The sequence below is a fragment of the Phyllopteryx taeniolatus genome, chromosome 12 (assembly GCF_024500385.1).
Source record: "Phyllopteryx taeniolatus isolate TA_2022b chromosome 12, UOR_Ptae_1.2, whole genome shotgun sequence".
Classification (NCBI taxonomy): domain Eukaryota; kingdom Metazoa; phylum Chordata; class Actinopteri; order Syngnathiformes; family Syngnathidae; genus Phyllopteryx; species Phyllopteryx taeniolatus.
In genome coordinates, this window is record NC_084513.1 from 16,824,545 (window position 1) to 16,838,527 (window position 13,983).

At 41.4% G+C, this 13,983-nt stretch overlaps 1 protein-coding gene and 1 long non-coding RNA gene across 3 annotated transcripts in view; one reads left to right on the forward strand and one right to left on the reverse strand.

Annotated features, from left to right (window-relative positions):
* Window positions 1-13,800, reverse strand: part of LOC133486634 (uncharacterized) — a 36,156-nt gene extending 22,356 nt beyond the window's left edge. Inside the window, exons 1-4 of one of the 2 annotated variants that reach the window (XR_009791087.1) lie at window positions 13,449-13,800; window positions 10,011-10,202; window positions 9,685-9,849; window positions 8,617-8,724 (exon numbers count right to left, since the gene is read on the reverse strand). This is a non-coding gene — a long non-coding RNA (uncharacterized LOC133486634). The remainder of the gene's footprint in view (window positions 1-8,616; window positions 8,725-9,684; window positions 9,850-10,010; window positions 10,203-13,448) is intronic. The other variant, XR_009791088.1, reaches the window with a different exon arrangement.
* The window catches only part of asic4a (acid-sensing (proton-gated) ion channel family member 4a), an 85,926-nt gene that overhangs the window by 58,598 nt on the left and 13,345 nt on the right, over window positions 1-13,983 (forward strand). The window contains exon 2 of the mRNA XM_061792071.1: window positions 13,808-13,952. Within this exon, the coding sequence (XP_061648055.1) occupies window positions 13,808-13,952 (145 nt within the window). The remainder of the gene's footprint in view (window positions 1-13,807; window positions 13,953-13,983) is intronic.

The following is a 13,983-nucleotide window of genomic DNA, read 5'->3' on the forward strand; positions in this document are numbered from 1 at the left end:
TTTAAACAACAGACTGAACACACACAGTGCATTAACACAAGTAGATAGACGTATAACAGTACACAGTCACACGTTCTTTATCCTCTGCGTAGAATAACTAATACTCGTGCCACACTGATAAGCTGAAAGAGGAGTTATGCAGCTTGTTAAAATACACAATACGACAGTTTTTGTTGTTGGGGGGGGGGGGGCGGGAACGGATTAATACCTGATTAAATTGGCTAGGTCACTCTTGGAAAAGAGGTTTAAAATCTCATTGAGTTTTTTTACCTGGTTAAATAAAGTATATTGATTGATGGATTGATTGATTGATTGATTGATTGGTTGATTCATAATAGAATTTTTACTAATTTCAATGGAAAATATGATTTGAGATACGAGTGTTTTGCGTTACAAGCATGGTCATGGAACAAATTAAACTTGTTCCGGTATCTCAAAGCAGTAATGTGTTTCTAATTTTAAGCTAATTTTACGCATAACCTCTCACGAACAACTTGTAACATCTCATGAGAATTTTTTAAAGAAAAACTACTTGCTAAGAAGAAATGTCATGGCAGACAAAGAACAAACATAATTTCACTTTGACTTTTTTTTTTTTTTTTGTTTTTTTAAACATTGGTTAGATTTAAGTTTTTTGCAGGGCAATTTGCCTCCACAAGGGAAAATCCAATCCACTTGCACTTCAATCCAATCCACTTGGTTCTCAGTTCACATTCACTCCTTGCGCTGCCCCTAGTCGTCACGGTAACAATTCGCCATTGGCCCAGCAGTATGTGTGGCGGGATGAGCACGCACATAGTGACAATAACAATAATTTCATCCGGACCAAAATTAGGGGGTGTTAAGTATCCTAGAAGTAATCCTTTCGGTATTATTAAAGAATGTATGTTACATGTTATTAAAACACCTGGCACCAGATTTAAATTGTAAGGGGGAAATGCATATGTTTCCTTTAAAGAAGGTATAAATACCTGCTTTACTTGGTAGAGATGCCAAATATGCACAGTAATGCATTTTGGTGCGATTACTGTATTTTCATTACTTTGTCCACAGAATGGTCACCGGAGGCATCGCATTCGTCTGTTGAATGTGATGGAATTGCTGTGAAGCGTCTTAATGGAAAGCGGCCGCCATCTCAGCGGCTCGACACAAAGTCAAATTTAAGGCTCGCACCTCTGAAATGGATTTGACAGAGATTCATTTTCGCAGAACAAAACGCGCCTTTAAAAATGCACGCCTGCTGTTGTTCTTTAACATTTCAAAGGTGAATCAAAAATGCAGCAGTGACAAAGAGAAAATAAACTCATCCATCCCTTTTCCTCACCAGCCCCCAAAAATCACATTAGCACAAACATTCTGTCGAATTTTTAACAGTAATACTGCTAAAAGATAAAGTTGTCTCGCAAAACCTTTCTATATTATAGCCATTATACAGAAGCAGTACCTTTTAACCTATTATTATATACTGTATTTTACTTTTTAAAAGCAGTATTGCATGTTGCAATGGAATTGTAGGTTAGTTGTTTAAGAAGTTGATTGCAAGAGGGAAGAAGCTGTTGGAATGTCTGCTAGTTCTACTTTGCATTGATCGGTAGCACCAACCTGAGGGAAGACCGGGATGTGGAGGGTCCGAGAGGATTTTGCACGCTCTTGTCTTAGTTCTGGCAGCGTGCAAGTCCTCAAGGGTGGGGAGGGAGGTACCGACAATCTTTTCATTTTTTTGATTGTCCGTTGCAATCGGAGTTTAAATAAAGCTGTACTTTTAAATTTTAAGTGTAGGGGAGAGTAGGGTAGGGTGAGCCGCTGTTCTTTTTCAGGATCACTACAAGGAGGTAGTTGAATTTTTGGCTACGAACTAATTTGAATATATATTTCAGAATTTTGTGCCCCGCTACAAACAAGTAAATCCAATGTGAACAGAACAGTTTTAGTGATTATAGCCTGTCCCAAGAAAAAATAAAAAAAATAAAAATAGGTGTCTTGTGCACATAAAGGCCTCTTTATGCTCACACGGCCGACAGCGCCCGCATTGCATCACGTGACTCCCGCATTGGCCCGCACGGCCCCTATGCGGCACTTGACGCGCACACGGCACACATTTTCGGCACGCGCAGAATGCCGCGGAGATCATCTCTCATGATTGGTCCGTTTTAGTCAGATGGTGTGATGACGTGCTCAGCGTTCCCCTTGGTTCCACATACCACCTACGCCGCCGCCTTCTTCATTGATTTTGCGGTATAATTAAACGTTTCATCTGGTCATCTAGGTCCATTTGTTCTAGCAGACAGTTTCACAGTCGCCATTGTTGTTGCTTTGTTCCTTGTTCTGGAAAGGAAAGGAAAAACAGCTACCGGAAATAGCCCTAAAATGCAGGGGAAACTCCACCCTGTGGTGTCCTAGCCAATACCGGCCGTAGCGACACCCCCGACTTGGAGGAGAACTGCAGGACATTTTCAAGACAACGCGCGTGGGTTGTCCTTGAGTATAAAGGCAAACTACACGCGGGATAGCTGCAGTGCCGTTAGCGCAGTCGCTTCCCGCGCGAGTATAAAGAAGTTGAGCCATCTCCCTTTTTTCCCCTCCCTACTTACCTGAAGCTAATTTGCTTCTATTTATTTATTTATTTGGTTGAGTATCTTCCTGTATTGCAGCTTAGGTAGAGCGTACATTGTTACAGCCCCACTCTGAGGCCGTGGCTGCCCACACCAACAAACAACTTAGTCCGTTCCAAGGAGATCAAATGCACAATGACAGTGCGGTGTGTAACCACAGGAAGCCTTCGATTATTGTGCGGCCCAACCGCAAGCAACTTCTTTAACTGGCAGTCAAAGCACGTGCGGCGTGCCTGGGGATTGTTGCGAGGGTGAGCCCGACATTGTGATCCAAGCTGAGAGCTTTGTGTGCAGGACATCAACAGTTCATATTAGGTTATTACATAATTAAAAGTCTAAAGGGAGGAGACCATGTCATCAACTTCGAATGGCTCGGGAGGTAAATGCAAGTTGCCTTCCAAGCTTTGATGGGAACTGAATCGTTCCAAAAAAAACGTTTTATGGCAGCATAAAATTAAAGAGCACCGCCGTATATCTGCCAGATATTGATAATAAGTTCACTAATTGGCATTGTAATGGTTCTGTTCCGTAGCTCTGCAGTGTTAGACTCAGTGCCAGTCCTTTCCCGAGTTTGGCAGAGAGGCGGGTGATTTTCACTTGTGAATGTTCTCCTCTAACAACTAGTGTGTATATTATACAGTATGTTCTATTGTTTTCCTTTTCTGTTATATATGTATTATAGTTGTTTGTAGGGTATAAAGCAACACAGCAAATACAGCTATGTCTAATATTTTATTTTCCTCATTAAATTACCGGCCTCAAAATCGTGGAACCAGTATACCTTGCTAACAATACAATTGTGCTCAATGAAGCTTTTTGGATGCAGCGCCTTTATTGCTCCTCTTTGTATTATGCAGTGGCAGCACAGTGACCTAGTGGTTAGTTCTGAGTCCGAATCTGGGCTCAGGCCCTCCTGTATGGGGTTTGTGACCTACTCCGTGTTAAACCTGGGCCTGTTTTATTGAACACAAAGATGATATATTTGCAGGAAGCCATGACGTATTCTGGTATATGAATTGCAACAATGCCCTGCGATTGGCTGGCGGCCAGTTCAGGGTGTACCCCGCCTTTCGCCCGAAAATAGCTGGGATAGGCTCCAGCACGCCCCCAATTAATGAATTGCAACAGGTGGGGTTAGAGTTAGAGAAAAAAAAGTGTAAGCCTCTTAACATTTTCAGTTTTAGTGATTCAGTGATTCTTTCTTGCACCACTAGAAGGAGCCAGTGTACGATTAGTGGTAACAGAGTTTGAGAATCGCTATTGAAGATGGACCGATGGATGTCTTTCATTTCCTTCATGCGATGAATAAAGCATCCATTCATCCATCTATTGTGCACATGTAAGTAATGATGAGGTGGTTAAGTGTATTTCTCTCAGGCTTCATTTTGAGGTTTCAGAGGCCTCCTAAATCCTCCTCTGCCCACATTGTATGCCCTCCAGGCTCTCATTTGGCACAACTACAATCCACATGCCAAACATCTGGGCAGGTGGCGTGCTGCCGTTCGGCAGCGCCAAATGTTCGGCCCATCTCTGATGTGCAGACATTGTTTTCCCTCTTCACTTTTAAAAATCTATCGCTTCCGTTTGTCCACCATCTTCATCGACTTCCTTTGTTTTTGTTGTTTTGTTGTTTTGCGACAACAGATGAGCCTTAACAAAAACTGAGAACAAAACTATAAAGAGAGAGCTTGTTAAAATGTCACATTTGATGATGGAATAATACTACAATGATGTGTGTGTGTGTGTGTGTGTGTGTGTGTGAGATTAAATTAGGTTTTGTAACAGTTGTAATGGGTAAAATGTCATTTTTATAACAAGTGTGCTGGAATTAATTATAAACTGTTTCAATATATTTTGAAGAAAAGCTGTCCTTCATTCTGTAAACATCTCTTATTAGTGGTGTACAGGCAAAAAAAATTTAAAAAAACACTCATGAAAGGTTTAGAATTTCTGTTAGATCTTTCACTTCGTCCTTAAGTATCTTCTTTAATTATATGCACTTAAATTCATGTGCAGCTGCTGTCATTAGACCAGCCAGGTGCCATTTTACCTGAGGCTAAACTTCCCTGGAATCTGCCTCTGCGTCCACTTCTGTCTAATGATCTGTGAGATGTGCTTTGGATCCAAACAGGCTCATTAACAACCCAGAGCGAAACCTTTATCAGACTTGTTTGCTTGGATGATTCATGTAGAATGAAAAACACGAATCCCACCGCCCGCCCCGTGCTCATAAATGTTCCATGCAATCCAGGCAAATATTGTTTCTGTTGGGGGGAACGTCTAGATAAGTAAGCCCGGGAGCGGATAAGTGTGTGCGCTTATTGCACCATCTTGCGAATGAACCAAGTGTTGCATGTCGATGGAGCACGCAGAACAAACCATCCGACCGAAAATATTCTGTAGCAAAAAATGTGCATCATGGGCTCGTCGCCAGCCAATCGCAGGGCACGTATAGACATATAGGCATTCACCTTGAGGGCAGCATCCAGATTCGAACCCGGAACCTCTCGACTGAGAGGCAGGCATGCTAACCAAGTTCTCACCGTGCTGTCGATGTTGAAACCCAAACTCTGTTATTGATTTAATATGCAAAACAAAAATCCACAACTCCATCTGGCATTCCGTATTACTCTGTATATCTCGCACATCCCAAAGGGATCTCTATATTTTGGAGGGATAAATGTTGAGCATAAATAGCATAACGGCCTCTTCTCTCCAAAGATTTCATCCACGTTTAGACAGTATGTGGCCCCGGTCCAACATATCCCCCACAAAGTTTAGCAGTAAAAAAACCAACTGATTAGATGTCTTGGTTCTGATGAATAGAAATAAAAAAGGATGCTGTGGAAACTGTATAGCAGTTTCTTCAGGGGTGTTTTGGGCAAATATTGTAGGTGCCAGAGTGGGCGCGATGAGTGATTGCAAGCTTAGAAAATGAAATTCTGCGTAAATGACGGAGGTACCTTGATTAAACAGGAATATGAGAATGACCGGAGACAAAGAAAGTCAAAAGGTAGACAAGTGCATAAAGCAGGATGATTCAGCTGCGGGTTCCTGCTCGTTACCCGTCTCCTGACAGACTCATCAAACAGAGAAGGGCAACTTGAGGTGAAGTGCAAAAAGCGAAACACCCATTTCTCAGGTATGGTAATGTGTTCTTTGCTATCTTTAGAGATGTTTGTTTAAACATTCCGTGTCAATGAACTGCGCCCACACCTCTTCAGTGGCATCGCCTAAAGCTGCGGTGAGGAATAAACAGTCATACTCCACCTGAAATAGCATAAGGACGATAAATAATGAGATCCTAAGTCAGAGGTGGAATATAGGATAGTGAAATATAACTTGCATAGACAAAAGTATTGGGTCACGCTACTGCAAAAAATGCATGTTGGGACCAGAGAGATCAAGACTAAATTGTCCAAAGCTGTGAAGGGTTGTTTGTTTATACTGTATGTTTTTCTGTTAAGCGTTGACCTAATATTCTTTTTGTTACCTACCCGAAAGAACAGTTTCAAAGTTGAAAATGAAATCCATATATGTAAACAGACGACTGCTTGTGGTGGTTCTGGTTACATCTGACTTGAAAGACTTTTCACTTTAAAGTCTCTGTAAAGTGTAAATATGTCTGCTAAATTCGACACACCACACAGAAGAGTGCTGTAAACCAAATTTGAACGATTAAAAAAAATCACCCCACTTTATAAAATGAGGTTTCAAAATCCTTAAAAATGAATCTGTTCTCTCCGCTCTCAAAGGCTGTGGGTGAATGCAATGTGTGACGCTAGCCATAAACCCTTCAACCTAACCCTAAACCCCTAGTCCCAACCACGCCCTGCTCAACTGTCAGCTGTCAATCAAATACAACTTCTGCGACCTGGGAAAATGGATGCTACTTTGTATAGCATCCATTCTATTTAATTATGTTATGACTAGTTTTTCATAAAGTACAGGTAGCTATAAAAAACACGTTACACGTTTTTCTGGGGCCGTGCTAAAACTGAACAATGGCATTTCAATTCATTTCATTGGGGAAAGATGATTTAAGATTACAAGTGTTCTGAGTTGCGATCATACTCACGGAACAAATCAAACTCATATCTCAAGGCGCCAGTGTATAGAAAATGGATAGCTGGAACAGGACAGCTTAAAAAAAAAATGAAAGACGGAAAATTGATAGCTGGATACACCTTTCTGTATTATCTCATTTGGCTGAAAGGGCTGAAAATAAAGCAGGTTCTTCATTCAAATGTACATTAGTACATTAGGAACCAGCTCAGTCAATAGAGACATATCTCTACTGTCGGTGGAGATCCAAATAAATAAGCCCCCATCCTGTGGCCTTGAATTTAGTGGAGACCGTACTCATGGGAAGCTCTCATGTACTGCTGAGAGTTGTAAATATGGAAGTTCTATTTGTGAGTGGCTGAATAGTGCTGGAGTGCCTGTCCATTTCGAACCTGTTTTTCAAAAGCATCTATCACTGATCCATTAGATGAGTGTGCATGGGTGAATGGCAAAAAAAAAAAGAAAAGAAAACTCAAACGCACAAAAATGGGAACGCTACCATTTGAAAAGAGAGGGAGGCCTGCGCGCTGACTTGGATGCTGAAGTTATTTTTGATGCTCTGTTGGAGGAGACCAGAAAGAGGGCAAGGGATGAGTCACAACTCCCACAAAAATGACTGAAACGAGCCCTGCAGGTTCACAACAGTTTATTTGAATCTATGTCTTGTTGGAACTAAACGTACACGCAAACAACTTCAAACAGTCAAGTAGGCACGACACCTTTTTATGAAAACGGCCCTCTGTGAACACTGAACAGCGTCACATGCATCACGTTGAATGGTCATCCTTTTAATCAGTGAGTCTCAGTGGAATTCTCCTAATGTTTCTTCATTCATTTGCATTTGTCATGACTATTTGTGAAAATGATCAAGCGTGTTATTCCGCCCAGCGGTAGAATGATGACAAACCACTAATTGCAAATGATAGAGCTCGCTTGGATGGCCCTATGAGAAACTACCAGTGAGACTAAAACACTCAGCTGTGGAATGATCGATGGAATATGTGTGCACAATAACGTAGTGAGCGGCAGCGCCGAGATTGGAGTTAATGTCCGGTCTGCTCTGCACCGATTTGTCAATTAGCCAAAGTTGGACCAGTCTTTAGGCCAACTGCTGATCTCTCCAGAGAGACGGCAGTGGGCTTATGGAGGTCACGATAGATTTGTGTTTACCAGCCACAGCATGTGATCTCGCTGCGCAAAGCCATGATAAAAGTAATCTGCTTGACTTTTGATGAAGGATTATTTGAAAAGGTTTAATCACAGTGCACGAAAAGATTTAAAAGAGCTGAATCAAGGACAACGGCCGCTTTTCAAGATAGGAAGACGTGATCTCTCTCTCGCAATTGCATATATATGTTTTGCTTTGTTCCGTTTCATAATGCTGCTTCCAATTCAGTGTCCTGATTGGATCTCAGGATAGCCCATTCCATGTATTTTTTTTTCTGCCTAAACTGATGTCTTTCAAAGTGAGCCATGCAAAAAAAAGGTATTTCACATCACATTGCGCAAATGCCACCTTAGTCAAACGTTTAATTAAAGCAAACCTGTAACTCTCCAGCAAACAACACCAATGTCCATGTTTTTGGTTATTTCTGTAGGGATTTTAATTTTTTTTTTTTAAATTATTAAAACCAAGTGTTCATGTAACATGTGAGAAACAAATACTAAATACTAAATGAAAAACTACAACAACAAAAGGTTGAAATAACATAAACAACTAAGGTACAAAAAAAACTAAAAGAGGTTGATGGAGCCACAGCGGAAGATATCTAACAAACAAAACCAAACATGGAATCTTACAGCATGAAAGGAATACAAATTAAACTCAAATAAGTACTGAGCACCGCATGGCAAGTAGGACTTGGCAGAAACTACATAAACAGACAAGGAATGAGCAAAGAAAACCTAGCGCGGCTGGTGAAAAGCAGTGCAATAATACCTGGTTGATGATCATCGACAGCAGGTGCGGCGCAGGAGGTTGCGCCCGCCAACGCTCACCAAGGAGAGTGCAGAAACAAAATATAAATTGGAGGCAGAGAAACAAGACCTGTGAACGTAACCAAAAATTCGGCATTTACAAAGATAAGCACGCTCAATTTTGATTGACACTGTTAGACAGGTATTCATTTAACAGCATAATGAGCAATTTGCACAACTGCTGCAGATGTTTACCATACGGAATGAGAAGGCACGCAAACATGTCCAGGACAGTGACTTGGGTCTGTGCAGATGTTTTTCATATCCCAGGACACGTAACTGTCTCACGGTAACTTCAATTATGCAGAGCTTCACCTTCTGTCGTATATAACCCAAAATCTACTATTCTGCTGTCGAGTAAGCTCATCATGTATTAATTATGAATTTCTGGTAGAATAAACTAAGGTTTGAATTTTTAAGTGTAGCAAGCAGGACAACGGGAGCCCACCTGTGGTGTATAAAGTTGCATTATTTTGCTCCAAGTATGATGAATCATTTGTGTTTCAGCACAAGACCTTTCAAATGTGGCCACTGGCAGGTTATTGTATTGTTTTCCATTTGGTTTATGTCTGCCTTTATCGTCATTTTTCATATGCTTTTTGTGTGTATATTGCTCTTTCGAGGTGGTGCGCTTTTGTTGTTTGTTACGTCCTTTTTTGCTCTGGTGCAGGTCATGGGGAGAAATGACGACAGTGAATGAAAGATTTATACTTTGTCATGGTAAACTGATTGATTTATATGTTTAGTTGTCTTGCTGGAACACCATGAAATAACCATGAAACGTTCGTTCTTTTAGTTATTTGGTAAAATATAAAACATCTGCTTTTACTGGATTTGTACCAGCCAGTATCCATTCATCCATTTTCTGAGCCGCTTCTCCTCACTAGGGTCGTCGGCATGCTGGAGCCTATCCCAGCTATCATCGGGCAGGAGGCGGGCTAGCCAATCGCAAGGCGCATACAAACAAACAAACAACCATTCGCACCCACATTCACACCTATGGGCAATTTAGAGTTGTCATTTAACCTACCATGGATGTTTTTCCACACAGGCACAGGGAGAACTTGGAAACTCCCCACAGGCGGGGCCGGGGATTGAACCACAGTCCTCAGAACTGTGAGGCAGACACTCTAACCAGTCACTACCGTGCTGCCAGCCAGAAACCAATTGAGCTAAATCCCCACTGTGGAAAGACCTGTGTAACATGAGGAAAATGGCCCATTTATCTAATTTTATTTATTTATTTTTTTTATGAGAAGGATAAAGCTGGATTTAAAAGCCAAGAAAAAAAAAACCACTGGAAGGGCCAAAAAAAAAAAAAAGTCTTGAAGAGGCAAAATAATTGGAAAACGTTACCATTGTCTCTGGGGAAATCTTGTGAATACACCACTGTCCTCCAGTGCTGAGAGCAGACCCCAGGTTCCAAAGCAAAATCCTCCTTCACCTCTGTTGCCCGTTCCATCAGAGGAAGTCCGCCTGCTTGGCTTAAGTGTGTCAATGAACGGTTGAGAGGATCAGTGATAAGTGAAGCTTACCTCCTCGGCTACTCTGAAACAGCCAAATGGAGATTAAACCATTTCAAGCTAGCAGCACACGTCAGTCAGACTCTTACTTGAACTCATGGGGTTCCCACCCGCATTTCTAATTATATTCACTGGATATGCACACAAAAAAGGTAAAGGAAACAAATCAATCACAAATCACAGATCGTGATGTAGGACATTACAGAGTGAAATTGCAAATCAACATTGCATTGTCAAAGAGAGCAAGCCTTTATCAATGCTTTAGATTTGTCTGTAATTTGTTAAAAAAATAATAATTAAATTAAAAAAAATAGCAGACACGCGGGGACTGACCGATAGTATAGATTTGTGAAAAATTATGAAATTGACCAAATTTGGACATGGGAGGTTTCCGCCCAACAGTGACGATGGTAGGATAGTATGGTCGGATTGCCCTGCCAAAACTGGATCAGGTCATCATGCAGCTCCTGACGAGTCTGGTGCAATGTGGTGACAGTGAATGCAACTACGCTTGATGTACAGGAAGTCCTCCATTGGATTGAAGACCGGGGATTGGTGAGGACAGGCAATAACATCAGTGCTTTCCTCAACTAGAAACAGTAGCTGTTTCTGGTATGTGCAATGTGTGTGGGGGGGGTGGGGGGGGGGCGGGTGAAAGAAAATAAAAAAATGGTATGTGAATTGCTTTTAAATTAACATCATGAAATGTAAATCATTGACGTAAACATAAGGGGGTTTGAAGGATTTTGCTAATAAACGGAGAGGTTATCGATGCCAAGGAAGTATGACATCTTTGTTAGGTCGAAGATTTCTGTATTTGGAGTAGGAACTAAAGGTAGCTCATTATTAGTGGAGAGTGACTGGGAGTGCCATGGCTGCGTATGTATTATGGAATCGGTGATTCGTATAAGAAAAAGTCAGTGGCAATTTTACCTGTACTGAACTAGAGGCTCTTTCATTGAACATCAGCAACAGATGCGAACTCGCAACAAGTCAACTGGACCACGTATAAAAACGGACAGGTTATCACCACACAGAACAGCTAAACCAAACAATAAAGGGTCTGAAGATCTCCTGGCACCTAACAGAACTCGGGGTACCTCTGGCTCGCAGTTGGTGTTAGCGCAACCCTCCAAGGACATGCCTCTCCAGACAATCAGTCAAGCAGGAGGATGTTGCGGGCAGCGGCAATACTAAAAGCAGCAAGATGAATTAAAATGACCTGAGCAAATGTATCCCGAGCCTGTTATTGTGCGGAGCAGTTATGTGAGTCATATTCTAAGGATTCATTTCCTATGAAGTTCAAGATTTGCCCTCATCCTTTGTATAAACTGACCACATTCTGTTTCAAGTCCACAAAGCAATTACTGCATGAAATACATTTTTTTCACCCTTTAAAGCCACATTACATGGTTCATATTTTCTTCTCTAATCATAGTTGTGAATGTGCCCAGGCAAGTACTGAACATTGCAACTCTGCCAGATGTGTTGTTAGAAGTAAATACACTGGTGTATAAATAAGACTATTTTAGCAAATAACCTTAATTTATACCCAACGCACTCATTTTATGGATCTGTTTGAGCTCAAAGTCAGAACACGGACGTCAATGTTCAGGAATCGTCAGCGTGACTCTTTAATATGTCACCCTGACGGTTATTTGTGTCTCCGAGGGCCTTCTTGGTTGACTTCTCCTGCCAGGACATTACCTCTGCTAGAACACTTTCATTACTAGCCAACGTTATCTTCACTAAATGAATCCAATGGATTTTCTTCACTGTGGTAATTAATGCCTTATGGGGGGAACTTTCTGTATACAGTCTTCCTTGTTTAACCACCAAAGGAAATTCCAATAAAACGTGATGAGGAGTGCTTACCAAGGTAATTTAAATGTAGGTTGAACTCGAACAACACGTCCATCCATTTTTCTATGGCGCTTCTCCTCCTTAGGGGCGTGGGTGAGCTGGAGCCTATCCCAGCTGACATGGAGCAATAAGTGTGTACACACTAGTCTGGTTGCCAGCTAAACGCAGTAACTATATGTAATCTGCAGCACAATATTATAGATTCGAGCCTTTTCTTAGGTTGCTCCCATTTCTAGTTAGTTTGGATCAATGTTACGCTCAAAGGCCACATAATTAGGTGCACCTCAATTTGCAGTGGTTTAGAATGGTACCAGATTGTACACATAGGGAAACTTCTCACTTCCATCCATCGATCCATTTTCTATACTGATTGTGAAGGGAGAGCTGGAGCCTATCCCGGATGACTTTGGGAACACCCGTGGCTGTTCGCAAGGCGCATATAGACAACCAACCCTTCACCCTCGCATTCACACCTATGGACAATTGAGTTTTCAGTGAACCTAATGTATGGTTTGTGGGAGCATTAACCCATTCGAGCACGAGGAGAACATGAAATCCACACAGGGACGCCAGAGCTAAGATTCGAACGCCTGACCTCAGAACTGTGAGGCAGATGTGCTAATCACTGGGGCGCTATGCCTTCCTTACAATTATACATGAAACAAACATATTAGAAACAGCTTTCAGTATGGTGCAGTTGCCACCACCACAAACAATGGGCCTTTTGTTTCCCGTGATGTTTTTGCCAATGGGTGTTTATCATTGCACATTATTCAGGCACTTTGCAGCAAGCGGTTTCAACACTTTAATGTCTTCAAAATGTTCGAAAATGTAGTTTGGATTTAACATACTAGTCGGGGGGGAACTTGGCTCTGTATTTTCAAAGTTGATATACAAAAAGACAAATTGAAAAAAATAATGGGATGTAGCCATTTGCATACTCCCTGTTTTCAGGTGTTTCAGGACAATGCAAACTGGTACTGATACTTGATGGATGGTTGTTGGGTGATGTGCAGTTATACCTGATTACCCTCAGGGTCTTTTGTACATTAAACCATATATCTATCTATTTACATACACCATCAAGTCGAGGAAATCAACTTTGGAAATTCAATCAGTCCTTCCGTTCCATATTTCATCATGCCAGCATTGTGATTAAACCAAAATGAGATTGTTTGAGAGACTGGATAATGACTCTTTATAAAATTATGTGCACCTATGAGGAGTGACATCTTGGCCATTTATTATCTACAGTGGCATCCTCTCCTCTGTCAGGGAACAAAGCTACACAGTGCTGGCAAGCCGGTGAACACACAGAGCAAGAAATGCACTGCAAGCAAGCACAGCAACATCTGTTTTATTTTACTGTTATTTGCTGACATCAAAGTTTGAGGGAACATGAGCTTACCTGATTGCTTTTCTTGCAATTTACTGCCATGTGTTTTCTTTTCACATTTCTCTCTGGAACCAGAAGTCCTGCTTGTTCTTTATCGTAATTTAACATAACCTAACTTTCTGAAATTACAGGGCTCTGAAAACATTGTACAATAATCGCAACAAGGTCTAATTAAAACCAATACAACCGTAGTGAGGAAACATACTGATTATGTCCAAAGCTTTATGAGACATATTCAGTCACTTGCACAGCCAGAAGGCTTAGTTTATGTATTTATGTTCTAGACTCATTTCAATCTTGCTCTGGTCCCAGCTTGTCACAGGCAGCGCCCTGAGTTTGTCAAGATCATGATAGCTTGTGTTTTCTTGCAGGTTTACACCAGATATGGGAAATGCTACACCTTTAATGGAAACAAGACCACATCCAGGAAGACCAAGCAAGGTGGAATGGGAAATGGGCTGGAGATCATGTTGGATATCCAGCAGGATGAATATCTGCCAATATGGAGAGAGACAAGTGAGACAGCAAACATTTTGTATCCAATGTA